General features: G+C 34.7%; 2 protein-coding genes across 3 annotated transcripts; one reads left to right on the forward strand and one right to left on the reverse strand.

Moving 5' to 3' along the window:
• Positions 1–15,055: 15,055 nt before the first annotated feature.
• GUN5 (magnesium-chelatase subunit chlH, chloroplast, putative / Mg-protoporphyrin IX chelatase, putative (CHLH)) lies at positions 15,056–21,395 on the forward strand. Its single transcript, XM_085719455.1, has 5 exons — positions 15,056–16,676; positions 17,145–17,227; positions 17,917–19,719; positions 19,958–20,434; positions 20,776–21,395. Exons 1-5 carry the CDS (start codon positions 15,266–15,268, stop codon positions 21,151–21,153), a joined length of 4,152 nt encoding a protein of 1,383 aa, XP_085575581.1. The 5' UTR covers positions 15,056–15,265; the 3' UTR covers positions 21,154–21,395.
• Positions 21,396–21,871: 476 nt separating this feature from the next.
• On the reverse strand, positions 21,872–26,353 carry LOC146954995 (putative glycosyltransferase STELLO1). Of its 2 annotated transcripts, none has more exons than XR_015015793.1 (3): positions 24,484–26,353; positions 22,817–23,688; positions 21,872–22,741 (listed from the first exon to the last, which is right to left on the reverse strand). XR_015015793.1 is itself a non-coding variant. In XM_085719466.1 (3 exons), exons 1-3 carry the CDS (start codon positions 26,193–26,195, stop codon positions 22,183–22,185), a joined length of 2,310 nt encoding a protein of 769 aa, XP_085575592.1. In that variant the 5' UTR covers positions 26,196–26,353; the 3' UTR covers positions 21,872–22,182. The 2 variants fall into 2 exon arrangements, 1 of the variants encoding a protein (XP_085575592.1); XM_085719466.1 differs by having other exon boundaries at positions 21,872–22,653; positions 23,562–23,688.
• Positions 26,354–27,149: the final 796 nt, after the last annotated feature.

Consider the following 27,149-nt stretch of genomic DNA (forward strand, 5'->3'; position numbering starts at 1 on the left):
ACAACTTAAGTAATGAAATGGTATTGGAAATTGGCTGTCAAATAGCTCCTGTAATCCAAAGGAGGCAAACATTTGCTTCTATTTAACTTGTTAAGATGTAAAAACTAAATCATAACAGTACAAGTCAATGTTGTGAATATGAGTTGGACTTAAAACATAAAATGGTAATGCGAGAGGGTCATGTGAAAAAGCTAATTCACGGACATACAAGTCTCAACATTTGACTTTAGGAAATTGAAATAACATCATTAACAAAACTATAATCAAATGTACCAGCAAACAAAATTCAAATATTAAATCTTCAAACATGTTAATATAAACATAATACACTTGACATAATAATGCAAAAACGTTGATTCATTCAGGGGTTCTTATGACTTGGATGTAAATACTGGAACAACAGGCAGGATCAACCGACATCCTCACCTCGGTGCCAGGTTTCAGCCTATTCATCAAGCATAATTCATTCCATCTACCTACTATGAATAATTCCTTTGAGCCCTTTGACCATCTTAGACCGCATTCAAATACGTCTCCCTCGCTCCCTTCTACTATAATACGAGTCCGATCTTCTTTGAAACCGACCTGACGGACAAACTTTGCCGGAAGATTCTACACCAACAACAAAATCAAATTAAGAGAACATCTTGATGAAATTACAAGGGTTACCAACATAGGATATGATAATTGATAAATTTGTTGATGCCCACGTAATAGAACTTGACATACATCCCTTCCGGTTGACCGTCGCGGCCAAACATTCTATCCAATCCCCTGTGCATAAAACCGAAATCATCGCACTTGTGTAAGTATACCCCAAATTTGGTGGAACTACGACGATCAATTATATCCTCCAACCATACCATTTTTTCCAATTCCACTTAACGTCAGTTTAGCCCCTCTCTAATAAACTAGTTGATCTACATTTTACCACTTATGGCAGGGTCCTATGAATGGACGGGGTGTATTTCACGACAAAACCATTTATCTCATATAAATATGTACATAAACTTTGAGAAAGACATAGGGTCTTTGTTTGCTCTATCTTGAAATTTACGCATGGCAGACCACGAGTCACCTTTTGCTATATCTTCATCAGTCAATTCGGTTATGTGTTTCCCCCCAAAAAAGTTATGTTCGGTTCGACTTTCTGCATCCATTTGGAATTAAACTAAGCATACAACCAATAAGTTATTGGAAAAAAATATTTTGTAAATAAACCCAACGCCAGAGGGTGCTTAAGCTTAACCATTATAATCCATAAATCAAAGCATAAAATCCCAAACCAGAACATAGTCGTTAGGTTTTGAAACGACAATCAAATAAACTATGATTTAACTATCTAAAACAACTATCAACTCACTCCTAAATTAAGTCCTTCCTTTTATTTGATCCTAATAGTTAAGGTACTAAATCGATGGTTTATTCTAAAAATTATTTAACCTATAAATAACACTGCAAACTTATGTGCGACAACTATTCTTTCTTGATTCTAAGTAAATAGTATAACTTAAATCGTGAAACAATAATGAGTTTGAAAGAGGACATACAGACCTCGTTGATGGATAATGTAAATCAAGATAGAAGATGAATGAATGATGGTTGATAGTGGTCTTTGAGAAACACCTGTCGAATGGTTTTGGAGAATCAGTTGTGGAACTCGTGTAGACTACGATGAAAAGTTACCGTTGCTAGATTGCAGCGACGATGAACAGTGATACGAGAAGGTGGAACAATGTAGAACTCGAGGGAAAGCAATGGATGAATTGATCTAGGGGTGTTTGTGTAATAGACACAAGAGAGAAAATTTTTAATTTTTTTAAACTGACCCACGAGAGAGAAATTGATCTATGGGTGTTTGTCTAATAGGCAATAGAGAGAGTATTTTGGCTAGCCATTTTACTGAAAGGGCAAAGAGGTAAACGCAAGAAATGGGTTGAAATTTTGACCGTTGCTAAAAGACAAAATAGAGCCACGTGTCGCATTTATATTTGGGTCGTTTTTTGGATCGGTCCTTACGAATCAGACTGGAGCACAACCTTTAAATATAGGGAAATGCTAACAAGTGCCCTAACTTTTTCTACATGAAATTTCACAATTATTTCCTTTTTTGATTCCTTAACCATTGCCCTAAGGGCATTGGTTAGCAAAACCCTTAAATATAATAGCTGAATAATAATACTATTAATTATTGACGGTCTGAATTGCAGAATGAGTGTAATTTGTGAAGTTTCAAGTAGTGAGTGGACATAGACATATTGAAATTATTGATGTGATTTGGAGAGAGATATCAAGTAATTACAATTAGCACTGCTACAAGAGTACAAGTATAAAAAAAACATTGAATCAAGTTGTGATTATTTGATTATTTTGATAGGGAACATATTGCAACATTCACTAGATGAGCCAATACGTTTGATTTTATTGAACTTTTACTGTCAATGTATCTTCATCTCTGCAGATGGAACAGTGCACAACGTAAATGAATACTTTAACATATTCAGTTCAAATGCTATTGTCGATTTTAGCACCGGTTCTGTCAAAGATGCATAGTTTAACCGGAAACATGGTGTGGTGATAAAGGAAAATCAACTTGAGGAATTCGGATATCTCTATAATAGCCTCATGGTTCTAAAGAGATATATATCATATAGTGATCTATACTAATTGTGTTTGTGCATGTTCCAGTTACCATCTTTTTTTATTGAAAGATGTTGATTAAATACTTTTTTTTTTTTGAATGCCAAAATATATTATATATAAATAAGGATTAAATCCCAAGTATTACACCAGAAAGAAAATAAAAATACACCAAAACACCCAGCGGAAAATCAACAAACAATCAATTTTCCACTACCACTAGCGGAGATCAAAAAAGCAGCCGACAAACAAGCCACAAACTCAACCACCACAAGCACCGCCTATAACACCTTACTAGCACCATCCTCTAGACCACTGTACCCTCTTTCTTCGCGGAGGAGAAAAATCTCAAATCATCCAGAGACTGGACCCACCACAACTGCATGACCCTTTGCGGACCTAAAAGACGTCGCCGGCCAAAGACCGACGACGAGGGGGAGGTTGGGAAAGCGCACAGAAGCTTGGACGACCAGAAAAAAGGAACATGAACAAGAACCAGCACGGAGGTAAACTCGACAACAACGCCAGCCCCCACCAACACCACCAGCAACCCAGCCACAACAAACCACCAACAGTGCGAGAAGCAACTGCAACAGGAACAGTCCCGTAGGTACAATGATCAACTACTACCGTCAACATGGAGCATCTATGCACCTAACCCTTTCAAGCAACATCACGCAAAAGTTTTATTGAAAAAACTCTCACTGATGGACAGGATCGGAGAACACCACCACCCAACAATACCAACCCAAAAAGAGCACCACAGCGGCTAAGAAGAAGAAACAACCTACAAAAAAAAAATCAGATATGAAGCAACACCACCACCACCTCACAAAACAACACCTTCAAACCGAGCCTGAGACAACACCACCACCACACACAGCTACACACCACAAGAACCTCCTAACCCGTAGCCTCCACACAAGCTCCAACTAGATCTGAAACCAGATCTGGCGAGGACGGGAAAGCCAGAAAAAGAGGGAGGACGAACGGAGCGCAGCCGGGGGAAGAGGACAGTGGTGCGGAGACACAGTGTCAACACACCACCGCGCCGGATCTACATCTGGCTGGCCGGAATTTGGAAAAAGGGAGGAGATAGTTTATTTGTTGTTTGGTGTTGAAGAGAGAAGGTAGGTGAGAAGGCTTTGGATTGGAAGGGAAAAAGCTAACGGTGAAGAGAAAGAGTTAGAGAGAAGGCAGAGATAATTTTTTTAGAGAGAGAAGTTGGTTATTAAAAATGATAATGTTTTAACTGTGATGTTGATTAAATACTAAATAGTGTCATTAAATTGAAAGGGTAAAATGTGTTTTTTGGTTTTCGGGTGCAGGTAGGTAAAGTAAATCTAAGCTCCGTTTTATTTTTCTCAGGAGCATACAAAGGGTTTCTACTAGTAAGCTGTTTTCCATAAATAAGTTGTTTCGAATAAGTTGTTATTTAAAAAGATATCATAATAAACTGTTTTCCATAAATAAGTTGTTTCGAATAAGTTGTTTTTGAAAAAGAGATCCTAATAAGTTGTTTTTCATAAATAAGCTGTTTCGAATAAGCTATTTTTGAAAAAGAGATCATAATAAGTTGTTTTCCATAAATAAGTTGTTTCGAATAAGCTGTTTTTTAAAAAAGAGATCGTAATAAGTTGTTTTATAATTGCTAGTGTACGATCCCGTGCAACGCACGGCTGGAATATCCTGCACACAACACGTTAGTTTGGAGCCTTGACTGATTAATTTTTATTTAAGGTCGAAAACAACGTGAACAGACCAATTCCACACAGCTGTAGACAGATAAAAATGACGATAACAACTAATTCTACAACGTTGTAGATATCATGTCATAATCCGACTACTGTCATCATCGGTTCAAAATAAATACCATCACTCGGCAATAGCTGCAGAAATACAAAAACCACGGCAACACACGTACACATTAAAGTAACCAAAAGTCATAAAATATCCGTCACAATATCCAAGGAGTCCTCGAAGCCACAAAAATAAATGACGTATCTATTGTGTTCTATGCATATTTCATAATACATGTAGTTCAAAACCAAGCATAAAGGCGATATTTATTAAGTAGATGAACTATGGTTTGGGTCAGGGTTGCAGACAAAACGAAGTACAAAAAAAGTAAAATTTGAGGGACTTTAATGACTAAATGAGGTGAAAGAGAGAAAGACATATTTGTTTGGACGAAAAGCTAGTCGAGGTGAGGGCACCTCTCTATTTTTATATATTTTTTCATAAAAATGAAGTGATGTTTATGTTTATAATTTCTTCATATCTGCTTACGTGTTTAAGAATACGTAGTTGCCAAGATGAGTAATTGTTTACATATGCAAACTCAAATTCTTGAGAATAATGAGTTACATATACTAATGATATATTTGAGATATTGCATATGATTAGAAATGTTTACGCATATGCGGGGAATCGTCTGCTCATGCATTTCATAGTTACGTGGCCACCAGAGAGGAGTCAAGAGGTGCACACCGGAGAGGTGGCACAGGGTGTGTATTCCATAATGGAACCACCTTATCCAATGTGGATCATCGAATCTAATAGATGAGTAAGATACCCATCTCCCTAGTGGCACTGCCACAACCCTCTGCAGAGCGGTATTTATTTCGGAATCATATGCATCGACATATAAACATTGCATTAGAAATCGAGTCTTAATGAGTTTTATTATGAACACTATTTTCATACTTGTTTCCATGTGTGAGTTAGAATGAAATCTATATTTCATGTATAATGTCTGTCTATGCATCTTGCTCTGCTCTTGCATATCTGTTATTTTGGAATTGGTGACCCTTTCAATGGATGGGTGGGTTACATGCCATTAGATTATGATGATTTGAAAGGAAGTCGTGATACGATGGCGGAAGACGATGACTTCACCTTCACGGATGAGCGAACTATTTCGCCTTGGGGGTTTAACTCAGCCTCAGGACGGGTCACATTTACGGGTAACATACTCGAGACAAGTCACGTAGCTGATAGGAAGAAAGACTTTAGGATGATATTAGTGGTGGATTCAGTACCAACTTTATGTATTATAAGGTTAGAGATCGACTAAGGAGTCCTTTTAATTTTGAGCAACACTTTTGATAGAAAATTCTCCCTTAGCGTAGGGATGTAATTGTGTCTTGTAAATTATTTAGTTGTCATGCAAAGCTCTATATAACTCTGACCTTCATTATGAAAAGGAACCTTTAATATATTTTTTGAATAAAATTTACGACTTATGCTTAAAAAGGTTTTCCACTTTATTTATCTATTTATTTATTTATTTTAAAAACAAACACAATTTTTAGTAAGAGTTCAAGTTATTTCTGACATTTTAATTTGTATTCAACAGTAAACATAATTTTAAGTTCAATGACCGAGGCATAATCACCTTATTTTCAAAATCTAAAACAAACAATTTTCATGCATCAACTAGAACGAAAATCTACATAGGCAAGCACTATCTATGTTAAAACATATATAGTATAATTTAGAGAAAATAAATAATGATTTAGTATAATTTTCGCCAAAATTTAGACTCACAAGAATAAATGATGTTCTGTCTCTTTTTCTTTTCATTATTTTCTTCTCTTTTTTTTTAAACTCTTCTTTTCATTATTTTCTACCTACAAAGTGTCTCTATTTATAGAGAAACTTATGTCCTTTGGTGAAGAGAAACAACTATTTAGAAGAGTTTGTTCATGAATGGTTACATTGCATCAATTGTCAAGCAATACATCTTTTCTCTAAAAGGTCTCTATTTTACCATTGCAACTTTCCAAATATATTTTGGAAATTTCTCTCACAATCCCCCACCATTTTCAAAATATATCTAAATCCATTATTCCGGAAATATCATTGGTTTCAGATAAAGGTGTCTCACAATTTGAACCTTTACTTTGTGAGTTAAGTTTTCACTCATCCCCAAATGGAATGACAGACAAGCTTTGAACCAACTATTCATTAGAACAAGTGTGTATAACCCACACATGAAATCTCGGTACCACTGTTGTAGAGATGACACGTTTGTTAAGGGCTTGTTATCGTGTATCATTTTCATGAGAATTTAAGAGTCAAGCCCTTGAACTCAATGAAGAGACCCCACTTCATTCTCATATAGGTAGACTACATCAGAAATGTCACATAAGTATGTATTCCATCAAATATTTGTTACATGTCCATTAAGAGGAAAACCTCATCTACCCCATATTCATTAATGACTTGGAGCATACTTGACATTGTCTACATGGTCCATCATTCGAGACTTCATTTCCATGTCATTTCAATTTTAAATTATATATTAAAAATTAATAAATTTGAATTTAAAAAAATATCTAAAATCCCCAAATTGATTTCCACATTATTGAAGAACCCAAACACCAAAAATCCCCAAATTGATTTTTAGATTTTCCTTATTCCTTCTTCAGTCTCCAAATAGTAATTTACCCTCTTGTAACATGGCATAACGTACATTCCACGTGGAGGTGCCACATGTACAATTATCTGTCACACCATAGGGTTTAACAGCCAAAACAAATGGAGGGGGATAATTAACCAACGTTTGACAATTTCAGGGGGATTTTTGATGTTTCCTAAAAGTCATGAGAGATTTTGACGAAAGTTACAATTTTGAGGAGTTTTTTTTGCCTATTCACTCAAATGAAAAGGGTACGATGCAAGTGTCAGTGAGTTATGAAAAAGTAGGGCAGTTTTGAAAATTTATTTTAAGGGTCTTGCTAACAAGTGCCCTTAAGACATTTATTAAGGATTCAAGAATATAAATAATTTTAAGGGTCTTTCAAAATATCAAATTTTTATAATTTTTTTCTAATAGATTAGTAAAGTTATTTAAGATCAAAATTATGCATTGGTATGTGTGACATTGTCAACTATATCATTTAATATGGGACAGAGGGAGTAAATTTTATTTAAAAAAAAATAAAAATTAGTGAATGTTTGGTTCAGCCTTGGGAACATATATCTTCAATAAGCTATCGAAAGAAAAATGAACACCGCAACAAACTCTTCCCAACAGCTGGAGAATATTATCAGACCTCTATATATGAATTGATTCTGTCCATTCAACATGCAGAATTAAAGTATCAAATATCTTGAACAAATCATCAATACTTAAGATAAAAGCAAACTAAATCCGACAACAACTAAGTGTGCAACGCACGACTGGGAACACCCTGCATACAACACTTTAGTTTGTTACAAAGAGCGGATTAAATGCATGAAACAAACAAAAAGCCTGTCCATAGTAGGAAATGATCAAGTTGTCTTGCTCTTTCTCAAGTCCAATCAGCTCCCTACTTCTTCATTTTCTCGTTCCTTTCTCTTGAGTGTTGGTTTTGTGAACTTTGAGAGACAAGTGAGATTATGAGAAATTTTGAGTGGGAGTTGGAAAAATCAGTGATAGGAGAAAGAAAGGCCTTTACTTGGAGGTGTTATTGATGTGAGAAAATTTAGAATATCATCTATGGGAAGGCTATTCAGTTCTTGAGGGACTTTGATGACTAAATGAGGTAGAAGAGAAAATGACGTATTTGTTTAGGGGAAAAGCTAATCGAGGCAAGGGCACCTCTATATTTTTATATACTTTTCCACAAAACTGACGTGATGTTTATCTTTATAATTGCTTCGTATATGCTTACGTGTTCAAGAATACGTGGTTGTCAAGATGAGTAAATGTTTACATATGCAAAGTCGTATTCTTGAGAATAATGAGTTACATATGTTGATGATATATTTGAGAAATTGCATATGATTAGAAATGCTTATGCATATATGGAGAATTGTATGCCCATGCATTTCATAGTTACGTGGCCACCAGAGAGGAGTCACTAGGTGCACATCGGAGAGGTGGCACGGGGTGTGTATTCCAGAATGGAACCACCTTATCCCAATGTGGATCATCGAGTCTGATAGATGAGTTAGATACTCATCTCCCCAGTGACGTTGCCATAACCCTCTGCAGAGCGGTATTAATTCTGAAATCATATGCATCGACATATAAATATTGCATTAGGAATCGATTCTTAATGAGTTTTACTAAAAGCACTATTTTTATACTTGTTTACGTACGTGAGTTAGAATGAGATCTCTAATTCACGTATAATGTTTACTCTGTTTATGCATCTTGCTCCGCTATTGTATATCTGTTATTTTCGGATTGGTGACCCTTTCAGTGGGTGTGTGAGCTATACACCATCAGACTATGATGATTTCGAAGGAAGCCGAGATACACGGTGAAAGATGATGACTTCACCTTCACGAATGAGCGAAGTATTTTTCCTTGGGGGTTTAACTCAGCATCAAGACGAGTCGCATTTACGTGTAACATACACTCACGTAGTTGGTAGGAAGAAAGACTTTAGGATGATGTTAGTGGTGGGTCCAGTACCCAACTTTATGTATTATAGAGCTAAAGATCGGCTTAAAAGTCCTTTTAATTTTGGGCAACACTTTTGATAGAAAATTCTCTCTTAGCGTAAGGATGTAATTGTGTCTTGTAAATTATTTATTTGTCATGCAAAACTCTATATAACTCTGACATTCATTTTGAAAATGAAACTTTAATATATTTTGTGCAACGCACAGCTGGGAACACCCTGCATACAACACTTTAGTTTGATTACAAAGAGCAGATTAAATGCGCGAAACAAACAAAAAGCCAGTCCACACTAACGATACTCTGGTTTGAGTTAGAGTTGCAGACAAAACGAAGTAAAAAAAAAAGTAAAAATTGTTTACACAAGACATTGTCAACCTCAGAAAACATACTCTAAGTCAAAATATATCTCTAAAAATAAAGTGATTAGTTCGCAGAAATCTAAAGCCTTATATAAACAAAACACAATTGAGAAAAGAAAAATAAGAAGTCCAAACAAAAATAACAATTCGAAAATACAAATAAGAACAACTTCTTAAAAAAAACAGGGACAGTCCAACATGAAAATGAGAAACAAATTCTAAAATACAAAGCATACTAAGGGCTAATTATTTTTGCATTTTTTTGATATATAAAGTGGTAAAGAAAATAAAAGACACACGCACGCACACTTTTCTCATTTTTTACGATTTACATTGACCTAAAATACATTCTGAGGGCTATGCAATAAAATAAATGACAGAATTTAAATATGCATATGATAATAGTAAACAATAGAGTGCAATGCAAAATAAAATAAGATAAAAAAAATGCATGAAAGACATAAAATAAAATAGAATAGAATAGAAAATAGAATAGAAAATATTCTTCAAATAAAAGAATAGAAAATAAAAGAGAAGGGGGTGCATGCAGTAATATGGGGGTGCAAGAAGAAGAAAATGATGCAGATTGGACCTAAAGGATGCAGGGGAGTGGGCCTGACAGGGTTAGACCGGTTCAGGCCGGTTCAAAGGCTGAACCAGTTCGGTTTAGTAGTATATATAGGTTGTACTGGTTTTTTTATTCATTTTTTCTTTCCCTCTCTCTCTACCTTCTTTTAGAGAGAGAAGCTCTCTTCTCTCTCCTTCCTTTCTTTATCTTCTCCGACGAGAAGAGTGGTGGCCGGAGGTATCTCCGGTGCGGTGGCCGGCGAGCCATCGCGGCGGCGCCGCCGCACCGGAGTTAAAAATGGCTCCTTTTTTTAATTTTTTTTGTTCTTTCTCCTCTACTCCCCCTCCTCTAGACGTTTTCGGACTCAAAATTCACAAAAACAAAATCAAACAACCTAGATCTAGAAATTTTTTTTCCCCTTTTCTACCTTATTCGGCTTTGGCTTGCAAACTTGCGGTTTTTGTACAACCGTTTGATGTACGGTTACAGCTTTGATGTTACGTGTTATGTATGTTTGAGCTTGGGTTGGTTTTGGTCCGATTTGGGACTGATTTGATTCTGTTTTAAGGATTTGATTCTGTAACTGATTTGATTCTGTCAAAGAGCAAACCTACTATAGGACCTCTACTAATTTTTAATTAACCTATGAACAGCTACCATTCCTAGCAATTTCATTGGGCCATCCCCTATTAAAATTATTTTTACCACAAAAATAATTGTAAACTCTGAGAAAATCCAATTAACAGTGAACAGTTCCAAACCAATAATGGGAAAGGCAAGTGTTTTGATTATATTATTCATTTAAATTATTTATATATTAAATTATTTAATTAAAAATTAATATAAAAATCTGAAGAAAAAAGTGCACTAAAAAAATATATTAAACTGATTCCGAACCGGTTTTAAACTTGAACTGAATTGTTTTTAAATTTATGGTTCAGTTCATAAACCATTTAATATGGTGCATTTTTCTTGTGGTCCAGTTTGGTTCAGTTTATGGATACAATTCAGTTAACCACATTTTTGCACACCCCTAGTTTCTAGCGACTCCACTTTGAAATGGAGAATGATTCTTATGTGAATTGTTTACTCAAGTGCATTCTGGTGTAAACGTGCTAGCTGCTCGTCTTATTATTATTTATTTTTTATATATTTTAAACAATACCAGCAAGAACAAAAAAAATTAATGAAATTTTCTTCAAATTCAAAAAATATTAGAATTTTTTAACAAAACATGATTTTAATATGAATTTTGTAGCATAAAAAACACAAAAAATTATATTTAATTCATGTTTTATTAAAAAATTCTAATTTTTTTAGAAGAGATTGTCATAATATTCAATCCAGTTATGAAAAATTTCATTAAAAAATATGATGTTAGATATGAGTTGACTAAAAGGTAAGGACTAATTCCATGGATGAAATTTTTTAGAGGGACCAAAAACCTAAGAAATATTTTAGGACTAAAATCAAATGTTGATATATTTAGAGGAACCATTTATTTATTTAACAAAAGAATCTATTATTGTGGTCTATTTCCTTTATTTTTCCATCGTATTCACATTTTCCTGGGTTTTTCAAATATTTTGGTTCAATTACGAAAACGCCCATCTGAAAATGTTCCACGAAATTCCACTATAATCATCGAGAACAAAGAATTTTTTCATAAAAAGAGACATGAGTAGACTGTCAGGGATATGGTCGAGTAAATCATTATCTTTGGCAAACAAAATCAATTTGTTCTAAAAATTAAGAGTTCTTGCACGTCCAATTGATTTAGGTAACATGCAGTTAGAGCCATATCCTTAATTTGGGAGCTCCAAAAGTCATTAATATATTCAAGAGCATGGAGAAAGCTTGAATGATCAAAAGTAGAGATCTCTCCATTTTTTAAAAGAAACTGCAATGTCTATTATTATAGTTTTAGGGTAAGTTAGCAACCATGCGAAACCATGTTTTTCAACAATGATAATAAATAAAGAATATCATTCTACCAAGTCATTTCACCTTTACATTAAAACCGTTCAAGCCTTCCCTCAAACAAAAAAAACTTATTCAAGCCTCTCGCACGGTGCGAGACCTAGGCCCTGTTTGGATTAGCTTATTTTAGAGCTTATGCAAAACAGCTTATGCAAATAAATATGCCTATATGTATTATTTTAAAGCTTGTTAATGTAGTTTATGAAAAAACAGTTTATGAAGGTATAATTTTCGTTTGTGAGAACTTATGAATTAAGATAAAAACTTATTTATTTGCATAAACTCTTTTTCATAAGCTCAAAATAAGCTCAATCCAAAGGAGGCCCTAATAAAGTCGCGCATGGTAGATGGAGCCTTAGTTGATACTTGATAGAGCTTAGAAGTTTAGAGCTTATTTAATGGTTATACTACCACCACTCATATCACATTAACAAAAGAAAAATATCTGAATTTCCCTTAAAAAAAATAACTGAAATAAATGTTTACTTTATGTTTTCAATTCTACATGGGAAAAGGTTAATATTATATTGATTTAATAGTTATGCACGCTATTTATTTGACGGGAAAAAGTTATTATTATATTAAAAAGATAAAACTATTTTCGATATAAGTTATTTTTTAAGAACAATCAATATGAAATGAAGGGGTGGATAAAAATTGTTTTCTAAATAGACTGTAACAAGATGATTTAAATTATAAACTAGTTTAGAACTATAATATTTTTTTATGAAGTAGAACTATCTAATTCTTTAATCCTTCTCCCTTAAAAAAATTAAAAATTAAAAAATTCTATAATCCTTCAGAAGAAAGTCTTAGATGGGCACAACCTTAAATGAAAATGATTTAGACACACTTACAAAATATTTAAAAATTTAAATGAAAATAAAATAAAATAATATTAATTAATGTGACTAATTTATTTATATTTTAATTTTTTTCATTTTATGTTAATATGCCTAAATCTTTTTGATTTAGGGTAATGACTATATTAAACTTTCTCAATCCTTCAGTACCACTACCAAGGGTATGTTTGGTAACACCCAAAAAAGAGCTTATAGCTTATAGCGGATAGCTTATAAGCTCGTCTGACAAAAAAAGCTCAGTTTGGTAACGCTTTTTTACAACGAGCGTATAAGCTATTTTTCAGAAGTTACTTCAAGTAGCGTTTGAGCTTATAGCTTATAGCGTCTCACTTTTAATTCCAGTTTTACCCTTATTATTTTAATTAAAATCCACTTTTACCCTTAATAATAATAATAATATTACTTGTATAATTTAAAACAAAATGAGGCTATTACCTTAACGTACAACATCGAGTGGGCACTTCAAATTAATATATGATTTTTTTTATAGCAATTTCTTTTTCTAAAAAAAATGTTATCGTTGTATATATATACAACTTGTCCCTTCAATATATATGCATCTTTGTTTTTTTCCTTTAGCACTGTTTTTTTTTTTTTATCTTATGGGTATATTATTTTGTATTTTGATTTAAAATAAAATTTTACCCTTTAATTTTTTATAAAGTATAAAAACTGAAATGAAAAATAATTCAAAATAAAATTTTAGCAAAAAAAAGAAACTAATTTAATAATATATAAATACTTAAATTACCAATTTTTTTAAAAAACAAAATTTTTTCAAATATCTGAAATACTATTAGTTAATATAGATTTTATTATGAATCAGGAATGTCCTTTTATGTCATTTTATATTTATCAGCTAGTTGAACCGCTAATTTTACCAAACACTTTAATTAGCTTATCAGATATAAGTCATCAGCTATCAGCTATCCGCTATCCGCTATAAACTAAGATATCAGCTAGCTTATAAGCTATTAACTGTTTTTACCAAACAGAGCCCAAAAGGCTCTTCCATACATGATTATTCTAGAAATTAATAAAACAATTTAACATTTTTCAGCTCTCAAAAAAAAAGGGTTAATTATGTTTCTAGTCCCTATAAAATAGCGATCTTGTAAGTTTAGTCCCTACTTAATTTTAATAGCATTTTTAGTCCCTATAAAAAAAAATTTACTTATAATTTTAGTCCCTGCTAAAACAAAGTTTGATTAATTATCCTTAAACTCTTAAATTTTTGAACGATTTTTTTGAGACAAGATTAGAACACTATGAAAGGTTCGTTTACTAAAATTTAGAATTTTCTAACATGAAATGAATTAAATATGAATTTTTTAAAACGACAAAAGTTAAAGATAAAAAGTAATAAAATCTGGATGTAGAAATCAAATTTTGCGATAATTTTTTGCGGACGAACTTTTAGTAATGTTCTAAACATGTCTGCAAAAAATTGTTCAAAAATTTAAGAGTTTAAGCATAAATTAAACAAATTTGAATTGAGTAGGGACTAATACTCAGTGCAGAAAAACAAAATTAGGGACTAAAAATACTATTAAAATTAAGTAGGGACTAAACTTACAAGGTCGCTATTTTATAGGGACTAGAAACATAATTAACCCAAAAAAAAATTAACATTTTTCAAAAAGGAAAAAAGATAAAGTTAATATAGTACGTAACACTAGGACAAAATTGGTAAATGTAACTTGTGGCAAGTAAATTGAAAACGTAACACTAGTACAAAATTAAATGTAACTTGTGGCAAGTACATTGAAAACGTAACACTAGTACAAAATTGGTACAAAATATCACACCCCCCTTTTCCCTCAAAAAAAAAAAAAAATATCACACCCCCCTTTTCAATCTGATACACATATTCAAAAAGCAAATAAAAAACCTCTCCATGTCACACCATATACCATTAAAATCATACACTTTCTCTCTCATCGTCATCTACATTTGTGAAATCTAATCCCACCAATCAAAATTCAAGAAACTTCATCTCTATAGATAGAGAGAACATAGCAAATCTATAGAGTGAAAGGGAGAGAGTGTGACACACACACACATTCACTAGGACACACTCTCTTTAACCTCAAAAAACTATTCATAATTGATTCCAATGACTACATTTTGCCACGTGGGCCAAACTTTCACCACTAACCATAGAAACCGTTTTCATTGGAAGAAACTATTTTTCTCTCTCACACAAACCAAATAAAAACTCAACTCCACATAGAAGAACAAGAAGAAAAACAACACACACTTTCAACTGAGTTGAGTTGAGTTGAGAAACACAACTCAACTTTGGTTAAGCAAATTTGAAAGAACAAAGGAAAAGTGTACAAACAAATTCCTCAAATACCATCTTTCCCTCATAACCAAAACTTGCTCTTTATTGTAAAAAGATAAGATTTTTAATCTCTTTTTTTCAGTCTAAAATTTGGGTTGATGATCAATGGCTTCATTTTTATCAACACCATTTACTCTACCAAATTCTAAAGTTGATCAACTTTCTTCAGTTGCTCAAAGACATCTTTTTCTTCATTCATTCCTTCCTAAGAAAACCAATTACTATGGTAACTCAAAAGCTTCCTTTAGATTGAAATGCAATGCAATTGGTAATGGTTTGTTCACTCAAACAACTCAAGAAGTTCGTAGAATAGTACCAGAAAACAAGCAAAACTTACCAACAGTGAAAATTGTGTATGTTGTTCTTGAAGCTCAGTACCAATCATCAGTCTCAGCAGCTGTTAGAGAACTCAACAGCAATCAGAATGATGCTTCTTTTGAAGTTGTCGGTTACTTAGTCGAGGAGCTTCGCGACAAATCAACGTACGAAACATTCTGCAAGGATTTAGAAGATGCTAATATCTTCATTGGTTCATTGATTTTTGTTGAGGAGCTAGCACTGAAAGTGAAAGCTGCTGTTGAGAAAGAAAGGGACAGGTTGGATGCAGTTTTGGTGTTTCCATCAATGCCTGAGGTGATGAGGTTGAACAAATTGGGCTCTTTTAGTATGTCACAACTTGGACAATCTAAAAGTCCTTTTTTTCAGCTTTTCAAGAAGAAGAATACTTCTTCAGCTGGTTTTGCTGATAGCATGTTGAAGCTTGTGAGGACTTTGCCTAAGGTTTTGAAGTATTTACCAAGTGATAAAGCTCAAGATGCTAGGCTTTATATCTTGAGTCTACAGTTTTGGCTTGGTGGGTCACCTGATAATTTGCAGAATTTCTTGAAGATGATTTCTGGTTCTTATGTTCCAGCATTGAAAGGTACAAAGATGGAGTATTCTGATCCTGTTTTGTTTTTAGATAATGGAATTTGGCACCCTTTAGCACCTTGTATGTATGATGATGTCAAAGAGTATTTGAATTGGTATGGAACTAGAAGGGATGCTAATGAGAAACTAAAGAGTTCAAATGCACCTGTTGTTGGTTTGGTTTTGCAAAGGAGTCATATTGTTACTGGTGATGATGGTCATTACGTTGCTGTGATTATGGAACTTGAGGCTAAAGGTGCTAAGGTTATTCCAATTTTCGCCGGAGGGCTAGATTTTTCGGGGCCGGTTGAGAAGTTCTTCATTGATCCTATTACTAAGAAACCATTTGTGAATTCTGTGATATCTCTCACTGGATTTGCTCTTGTTGGAGGGCCTGCTAGACAGGATCATCCAAGGGCTATTGAAGCTTTGATGAAGCTTGATGTTCCTTATATTGTTGCTTTGCCACTGGTTTTCCAGACAACTGAAGAGTGGTTGAATAGTACTTTGGGTTTGCATCCAATTCAAGTTGCTCTTCAAGTTGCATTGCCAGAGCTAGATGGAGGAATGGAGCCGATAGTTTTCGCTGGTCGGGATCCCAAAACAGGTAAAACAATCACTCTTTTTCTAAACTTTTGTGATGATAAGTTAGTTCTATGATATCCTTTTACCTTATACCCTATTAAGGATTGTCCTTGCAAATACTCTTAGGGTCTGTTTAGATTGACATTGAGTTTATCAACTGACATTAACACTTCTGAGACTGTTTTGGAGAGCTTATTGAAACAGCTTATGAAATGTTAATAAGCTATATTCAGCTTATTTTCATTAGCTCTCCTGAATAACTTATAAAAGCAACTTATAACTTATAGGCAAACAATTTGACTTTATTTTATCTTGTTATAGAAATTATTAATGCATATTTTATTCTTTCAAAAATCAATAAATGCTTATTTGATAAGTGCTTAGTTAAGTTGTTTATGTGAACAAGGGTAGTAGTATATATGTCCTTTTTTCTCTCCTCTTCATTCATTCTTGCTTGCTTGTTTGACAAAATTCACTAATGTTTATTAAGGAAAATCTCACGCTCTTCACAAGAGAGTGGAGCAGCTTTGCACCAGGGCAATCAGATGGGCTGAGTTGAAAAGAAAAACAAAGGTACTTGCCATATTTCGCGTCTTGAAGTCATATTATCTCTTAAGGTTGTAGGGAAATAGTCTAACAAAGATTGAAGCAGATATCTGATATTGGAATTTCTTTGTTTGTTCCTATTCTTTTATTAAAAGCCGATTTCAAGTAGATTTAGGAAACAATTTCCGAAGTTTTCTTTATGTGATATTTACTCAAACTGCAAATGATACTATAAGTAATCTCTAGGTGGTGAACTCTGTTGTTTAGAACTAGATTTCATAATCTTTTTTCTTAGCAGCAAAATGAAAGTTAAAAGTAAAAGTGATAATTTGATATTGACTTTGAGCTGAATGGAAGCATATATTTGTGAGAAGTCTTATTTGTTCGTGTGCACGCGCATAACAAAAAGAATAACCTCGTTTCTTTTGTTCAGATTAAGAACAGCAAAATATTTTGTTGACATTTTATATTGTGGAACAAAATCAATATTCATTATATGCTTACTCTTTTATTCATCTTTCATGTAAATTCATAGGTTTGTCTCACCAATATCTAAAAATCATCTTGTTCTCAATTTCTCATTATACAGCTTCACCTGCACTACATGTTTTTCCAATGTAGTAAAACCTTAGGGTCGTCTTCATGTGAATTTACTGCACATTCTCATCTGCTTTCTGAGAAGTTTCACTTATGTTGTTGAAATTATCTTGATACAGGAAGACAAGAAACTAGCAATCACTGTCTTCAGTTTCCCGCCAGACAAAGGAAATGTAGGAACCGCTGCGTACCTAAACGTTTTCTCCTCCATTTTCTCTGTTCTAAAAGAACTTCAAAGTGATGGTTACAATGTTGAAGGTCTTCCCGAGACTTCAGAAGCATTGATTGAAGATATATTACATGACAAAGAAGCACAATTCAGCAGCCCAAATCTCAACATTGCTTACAAAATGAACGTCCGTGAATACCAAGCTCTCACTCCCTATGCCACAGCATTAGAAGAAAATTGGGGAAAGCCTCCTGGGAATCTGAATGCGGATGGAGAGAATCTGTTGGTATATGGTAAGCAATATGGTAATGTATTCATAGGTGTTCAACCTACATTTGGCTACGAAGGTGATCCTATGCGGTTACTTTTCTCCAAATCTGCAAGCCCTCATCATGGTTTTGCAGCATATTACTCTTTTGTCGAGAAAATTTTCAAAGCTGATGCTGTTCTTCATTTCGGCACACACGGTTCCCTTGAATTCATGCCTGGAAAGCAGGTAGGGATGAGTGATGTATGTTATCCCGACAGTCTGATCGGGAATATTCCAAATGTCTATTACTATGCTGCAAACAACCCTTCAGAGGCTACCATAGCCAAACGCAGGAGCTACGCAAATACCATAAGCTATCTTACTCCTCCAGCCGAAAATGCAGGACTGTACAAGGGTCTTAAGCAGTTAAGTGAACTCATCTCGTCGTATCAGTCACTCAAGGACACTGGCCGCGGTCAACAAATTGTGAGTTCAATTATTAGCACGGCTAAACAATGCAATCTCGACAAGGATGTGGATTTGCCAGAGGAGGGTGTGGAGCTTCCCACTAAAGAGCGAGATCTTGTTGTTGGGAAGGTGTATGCTAAGATCATGGAGATTGAGTCCCGCCTGTTGCCTTGTGGACTCCATGTCATTGGTGAGCCACCCACAGCCATGGAAGCAGTTGCTACATTGGTGAACATAGCTGCACTTGATCGTGTGGAAGAAGGTATTTCCTCCCTCCCTTCTATACTAGCTCAGAGTGTAGGAAGAAACATAGAGGAAATTTATAGAAGCAGTGACAAAGGAGTATTAAAGGATGTAGAGCTTCTTCGGCAAATAACCGAAGCATCACGCGGAGCAATTACTTCCTTTGTAGAGCGCACTACTAATAGTAAGGGTCAAGTTGTAGATGTATCTAATAAACTTACCTCCATCCTTGGATTCGGCATAAACGAGCCATGGATTCAGTACTTGTCGGACACCAAATTTTACCGAGGTGATAGGGAAAAGCTCAGAATTTTGTTTGAGTACTTGGGAGAATGTTTGAGGTTAATTGTAGCTGATAATGAAGTGGGAAGTTTAAAACAAGCCTTGGAAGGTAAATTTGTAGAGCCAGGACCTGGAGGCGACCCGATCAGAAACCCTAAAGTTTTACCAACAGGAAAGAATATTCATGCCCTGGATCCACAATCTATTCCTACTACAGCAGCAATGGAGAGTGCCAAAATAGTGGTAGAGAGATTGCTTGAAAGGCAAAAAATTGATAATGGAGGAAAGTATCCTGAGACAGTTGCCCTTGTACTGTGGGGAACAGATAATATTAAGACATATGGAGAATCCCTTGCTCAGGTTCTGTGGATGATTGGTGTAAATCCGATAGCTGATAACCTCGGAAGGGTCAACCGTGTAGAACCTGTAAGCCTTGAAGAGCTTGGAAGACCTAGGGTTGACGTCGTCGTTAATTGCTCTGGAGTATTCAGAGACCTTTTCATCAATCAGGTATCAGTTATCACACCGTTGTTTGGATTCTGTTATTGTTTAAAAAGGTTACATAAACTCAAATAGTATGTCCATACTTAACCTCTATAACAAAAACAAAAATTGTTGATTTCTTCACGAGAAACTATAATGATTGTTCAGGGTACTTTTTTGCATAAAACTCATTTTTACCTTATTACTCCAAGATTTTCATATCTGTCTGTTGCTTTGCTCATATTTTTATTCTTTTCTTCTTCAGATGAATCTTCTGGATAGAGCAGTGAAGATGGTTGCCGAATTAGACGAACCAGCAGTGATGAACTATGTAAGGAAGCATGCATTGGAACAAGCTGAAGCCCTAGGGGTTGAAGTTCGAGAAGCCGCAACAAGGATCTTCTCCAATGCCTCAGGATCCTACTCCTCAAACATAAACCTGGCTGTGGAGAATTCTTCATGGAATGATGAGAAGCAGCTCCAAGACATGTACCTTAGCAGAAAGTCTTTTGCTTTTGATTGTGATGCTCCTGGTGCAGGCATGACTGAAAAAAGACAAGTCTTTGAGATGGCTCTCAGCACAGCAGACGCCACTTTCCAAAACCTTGACTCATCGGAAATCTCCCTCACTGATGTCAGTCATTACTTTGATTCAGACCCCACTAACCTTGTTCAAAATTTAAGGAAAGATGGGAAGAAGCCAAGTGCATATATTGCTGATACCACCACTGCCAATGCCCAGGTAAAAGTTGTTATATGAATGTACTATTTTCAAACTTCGTTTTCTTAGAAAAAAAATTGGGAAGAGAGAAATTATTATTGATTAAAGTGACACTGATGGTCATTTTATAACCATCCCCGAGGAGATTTGAATTTCGCCCCTTTAGGTTTTGCAATGTCAAACTCTTACTAATGAGCTGACACTTTATGAACTAAAGATGAATTTACACAAGTGACATCCTTATTAGGATTTTGATCTTTCTCAATATTATCTATCAAAATCACCTACATAGACTCTGTGTTCTGGTTGTCACTTGTTAGTAGTTTTTTCGTTTGACCTTATGGAGATATTGTTCCTTTCAGGTACGCACCCTTTCAGAGACAGTTCGACTTGATGCAAGAACCAAGCTGTTGAACCCCAAATGGTATGAAGGCATGTTATCTAGTGGTTATGAGGGTGTTCGGGAAATCGAGAAGAGGCTTACTAACACAGTTGGATGGAGTGCAACTTCTGGACAAGTTGACAATTGGGTGTATGAAGAAGCCAACACAACGTTCATTCAAGACGAGGAAATGTTGAAGAAGCTGATGAGCACAAATCCCAACTCCTTCAGGAAGCTGGTGCAAACATTCTTGGAAGCCAATGGACGCGGATATTGGGAAACTGAAGAAGAAAACATTGAGAAGTTGAGGCAGTTGTACTCAGAAGTGGAAGATAAAATTGAAGGCATTGATCGCTGAAGCATGCACTCATAATTGAGATGAATATATAGAGAACTTAACTGTACCTTATTTCTCTGAAACTTGGTTACCACCTTGAATTGATAGCTGTTGCCAATGGCATCATTGTTAATGTAATTTGTATCTCCTTTCCCCTTTTTCCCTGTTGTAATTTTTGTTGACTTTCAGGGACTATGCTCCTTTTTGTGCAGTTGCAAATGCAAACAAACTTAGCCAATATATCTTCCAATTTTATATATAAAGATATGGTTCCATTATATAGAGATTTCATCTTATATATAACAGTGTGAAAATGATTTTTTTTTTTTGTCTTGTCACTCTGGTATTTAGGCAAAAAAAAAAAACCTTAATAATGCAATAGGTTTTGAATTTGGATAATCCCGGGTCGAATTGAACTTGAATGAAACTCTTTAATCTCTTGAATCCAATCACATTGTGCGAAAATGAATTTGATAATAATATATATAAACAGCAATAGAAACCTAATCAGCATTTACTGAATATAAGTGCTCATTGTATAAGCATTTGTGTGTATGCTACTTCTATAATCGAAGAAAAAAAATAGGTGGTGAGTAACAAAGTGATGGAATAATTTATAGGTCTATCAATCTTCACATTCTTGGAACTCAATGAAGTAACAAGATTGTTGCCACAATCAATGTTTCCCTATAAGATGTTCTTCATGCAGAAATAAACTGAATAAAAGGGGAAAGCACCGTAAAAAGAATCTCTCAATGGAGAGCTTGAATTGCAATATTCATTACAAATACATTTCCGTTTCATATTTTCACAAAAAAGAAAGGAAAAAACATTAATTCATTTTCTCTGTGGACCAAATATACAATAAAGGGGTAAAAAAAAAAGGGGTTAAAAAACCACCCTACAAATTTTAGAAGATAAAAACAAAAATTAAAAAGACTGCAACACTATTTTTGATTGAGAAGAGGCCGTGTAGATGATTTACCCAAGTGTATTACATGTTTCTTGGTTGTCTTTCCTGAGCTAGTATTAAGAAACAGTTTCTACCTTTCAAACCAATTCCATTAGGAGTGGATCCCCTTCAGCCATTATTCTGATAAGCTTAATAAATTCTTGCTCACTTGATACACTCCATGGATGAACAGCAGGGACTTTAGCCGAATAAAGAGTCGATGAATTAGTCGGAGGAGCTTGCTTGTAGATTGTTTTATCAAGAACAGGATCAAAATTCTGTGTAGAATCCATTGAGACAAAGAACATAGGAATTGCAACCTTCTGATGGATCTCTAGATTGTCTACTAGGTTAACAAGGTCAACGAAATCACTAATTAAGCGCTGAGGAACATAGAATATCTCAGAACTGCATAACAAGAGGTTCTTGTCATTGTTACTTGTGTCTTTGTAATTGACTTGAAAGTGAGCTGGCATCATGCTAACAACCTTTTGTACCATGCTTGCTTGTTGAGATAACCAGTCGGCATTGTTGTCCCCAGTTAAAACAGAAGACCAAGACTCGGGTACCTGGATCCCAATGAATCCGTCAGAGAGGGAAAATGAAAGCTAGTGGAGTTTTAAGAGTTAATGCTATGTCTTTCAAAAATGGTACTACCTCTATCCCTTTTTATACGCACTTCTTCCGTGGAGTTTTAAGAGTTAATGCTATGTCTTTCAAAAATGGTACTACCTCTATCCCTTTTTATACGCACTTCTTCCGTCCTTTTTCTGAGGACCCTTTATAATTTTCACATATCTTAAGAAGATTGTGTATTTAATGTGTTCATTTTATGTATGGATGTTCCTAAAATACCCTTGCGTATACGAATGTATTTAAGTCTGATCTGATTTTCATATTTCCAGACACTTAATAATAATCATTAGAGGCTTATTTGGAAAAACATAACAAACGTGTCTAGTAATTTGAAATAGTGCTCATTTAGGGACAAAGGTAGTATAAAAGAAAAACATAAATACAGGGGTTTGACTTTGATCAAATAATGAGGATGCACAATGTTTTTACACTAGCATCTATTGAGTGCCAACATGATTTAGTGAAAAAAATAAAAATAAAATTGAAACATTATATTAACAACTTAGGCCAAACTCTTTTTTACATAACATATGATTGGATAATGATTCTGTATCTGCGGCTTTATTTAACAGTGTTGTTGAAGATTTTGTATGAGGAGGAGGGGAGTATCTATCATGCAAACACAAGAACTGGGCTTGTTTGGGTTGAGAAAATATTTTCCGATTTCATTATCTGTGTTCACGTTGCTTTCATTAGAGACAAAATGAAAGTAAGAAGGTAATTTTGTGATTGCAAATTAAAACAGAAAGTGGAAGAAAAAAAAACGTTTTTTAAAACCAAACAGGAGCTAAGTATCCACTAATTTGAGTCAACAGAAACACAATAACATATTCAAAACTACCTTATTAGTGATCCACAGTTTGGTTTTATCCGCTTGTAGTAAGTTCCAATAGTTAAGAATTGTATTATCCTGCAGGAATAAAAATCCTTCTGCACTGCTAAATTGATCAAATATTTTTGGCAGGTACCTGGAAACAGGAAATGAAAAAAATTAAAATTATATCTAGTAGGAAAAAAAGTAGTAATCATCACAATACACTAGTACTTCAATAAGGACTTATTTCCTTCCCTCTACAATTCCCTTTTCATGATTTATTTCTAATCAATATCCATCTTAACTCTACTTTCATATTTAACGTATAATTGGTAATCCATCTCTATTCCAAATCCTTTCATGATCAATCAAAAAGTTTATTAAGATTAGAAATAAATGCTTCACGGTAAAAATAGGTAACTTTTCTTTCTAATAATGCTCTTCAAAAGTTTCCATTGGTGGTGAGTCATGCTGTATGTCATCTAATTCTCATATATTAATGTTAGCATATGGTTAAAGTGATGGCAGTTGCATTCTTTTCGTGTCTACGCACAATTCACATTTCACATCAGCTCAACACAGATATTTTATCAGATTCTGAATGTTACATAATAAGACATCTAACAGCACAAAGCAGTTACTCGACAAATTCTTATTTTATTCTTCAAACCTCAGTCTTCTATTGCCCATAAAACATTTGATACCAAATTGTGAAGGGTCCATGTTCAGTTTTAGATTCATGTGGATGGAATCATGGTTTTAAATTGTGGTCCACAACTGCAATTTTGGCTGCAAAATAGAGGATTTTGATGTCGCTGCAATGGCATTGTAACCGCCATAGACCGCAATTATTAAAACTATATTGACAACCATCACTAATACGCAGCTTAGTCAAAAAATAACAGTCAGTCATATAACATAGTTGTATGCAAAATAAAACAGGGCTTACTTGTATGCTTGGTCCAAATGGACCTCCTGAACAACAAGATCTACGTCCTTCTTTTCCGACAAAATAACGACACTTCTGAATATTCTCCCATAAAGCAACCTCCATTCAAGGGCCGTGCGTTCAACAGGCCCGCTGCAATGCATGATGAGCACAACATTCCCGAAAGTTTTTCTCCATCTGATTAAATTAGCAATCTCATAATTCACAGTTCCTGTTTCTTCAACCCCAAGATGAACAGACGGCAACTTTTGTGGGATAAACTCCCTCTGGTCACCGTCACCAATGTTTGCTCTAGGACGACCAAGTTCCAAAGACATTAGCCTTGGCTGCTGATAACCAACAGCTAACAAATCCTGAAGCCAAGCGGCAGTAAGTTTCACATCCTTGTCGGTCCAAAAACCCTCCTCTGCCATTGCATAGCTCAAATCCAAGATCTTCTCAAACAATCTATGCTTATCCGATCTCCACAGAACCAAATACTTAATCAAACGACCAACATTCACATGAAGATCTTTCTCCTCTGAAAAGGGATAAGCCTCAACCCTATCATATCTATGAACAGTAGGTGGATAAACAGCAACATAACCACCAACTTCCCAAAGAAGCCTCTGTCCCCAATAACCTCTCAAAACATCAGAAGCCATCCTACTAACCGAAACCGGAAGCATCAAAGCCCAAAAAGCAGGTGAATGATACATCGTATTAAAAGAATTAACCGGCATCATCACACCCTGAGGCAATGCAACCTTCGGCGCATGCTTATCAAATCGAATATCAAACGGTTCCAAACCCGATTTCCTCGTAAAATAAAACACAGAATCAACATCAGGCAATCCATTCGAAATCCCCTGCTGAATAAACTGTTTCCCACCAAACACCTGAGTGTAAAACTCTTCATGCCCAATCTCACCCACATTTTCCAACGGCAAACCTCTCGGCCAAACCGATCTTTGCCCGAAATGAACATACGGATTAACAACAGTCCTATTAGGATTATCATGACTATACTGCAACAAAACCTCTTGCCTAGCACCTTCACCAACCAATTCAACATCAAAATGTTTCCCCAAATCCCCATCAATCACTTCCCCTCTATCATCAGCATCAAAAATCTTCTTAGCACCATGTTGAATTGCAAACAAATACCCAACAATTTTCCTAACATAAGAATCATAAGGCAAATAATCAACAACCCTAAACCCCAAATTCGCTTGTTCATCCAATGACAAAAAGATACAACCTTTCAAACTCCAATCCGCCGGAGTTCTCGAATCACCAATCGCCACAACCTGCCAACCCTTCACCTTCACCAATTTCTTCAACTCATCACTCGGGTAACCCGAAACCGAAACCACGATCCATTTCTCCGATAAGAAATTGGCGTACCGCGAATTTCTATCGGCGATTGGTGTGATTTTGTTCCAATCGACGCGTGGATACTCGATCTTCTCGAGATCACGCGCTTTGTTCTCGAAACAAAGTAAAGCGGCGGTGTCGCCAACGTTACGTAGGAAGAAAAGTGCTGCGACGGTTACGACGAGAAGAATGACGGAAACAATTTTGTAAAGATTTTCGGATGCCCATACGGAGAAGTCGAGGTTCTTTGTATGAGTAAAACGGTTTGTAGGAAGATCACTTTTTTTCAAATAAGGTTTTGGATTTGGATTTGGATTTGATGGTTTTTGAGCTGAAGAATGCTCTTGGACCAACATTGAAGAAAAAAAAAAAGAAGTGTTGGTTTGTGTTTTTGGTATTTGAGATTATTAGATTGACTTAAGTTGAGTTGAAACACCAGTTCAAGTGTTGAACAAAAAACATAAACCACAGAGACAGAGAGACAGAAACAGTGTAAGTAGTTTTGTGTAAGGTTGAGGTTACTTGATTGGGTGTGTCGGTTCCTTAAGCTTCAATACAACTTCAACTAGTTTGGTGTGGTGGAATCTTCCACTTGTTATCTCGCACCTTATTAGGTGGTGTTTCACATTATTGTATTAATTGTTGTTGTTAGGGTAATGTATGAATGTATTTATGGGGTTGTTCCGGTTTTAACCGCAGACCTTATATATTGTGCATTGTTCATATCAACTGAGTTAATCTTATGGTGACAGTTGAATGTATTTCTAACAAGGTTAAATATATTTTTGGTTTCTATAAATATGTTAATTTTTCGTTTTAGTCCTTCTAAAAAATTTTCAACTACACTTTTGATCCTTCTTTTAAAGTAAACTCATATATAAAATTCATATTTTTAAATAAAAGTTTACAGAAAAATTTATAACATTCTAACAAACTCTCCCAAAAAAATTAGATTTTTTTAACAAAACATGAATTAAATATGAATTTTTATATTTTTGGTGGTTAAAATTCATATTTAATTTATATTTTGTTAAAAAATTCTTTTTTTTTATAGAGATTTTTACAATATTCTACACATTTCTCCACAATTTCATTAAAAAATACAAAAGTTTACTTTAAAATAGGGATCAAAAGTAGTGATTGAAAATGTTATAGGGACTAAAAGTTGAAGAAATTTTTTAGAGAGACCAAAACGAAAAGTGAGTATATTTTTAGGGACCAAAAACATATTAACCCTTTCTAATATATCTTTTTTTGGTGGTGTTCGAGATTCGAACCCCAAATCTTGCATATATTATGCTATGCATTGT

The sequence above is a fragment of the Medicago sativa genome, chromosome 1, assembly GCF_051527215.1.
Source record: "Medicago sativa cultivar Bolivia chromosome 1, Bolivia_mono, whole genome shotgun sequence".
In the NCBI taxonomy this organism is placed as follows: Eukaryota; Viridiplantae; Streptophyta; class Magnoliopsida; order Fabales; family Fabaceae; genus Medicago; species Medicago sativa.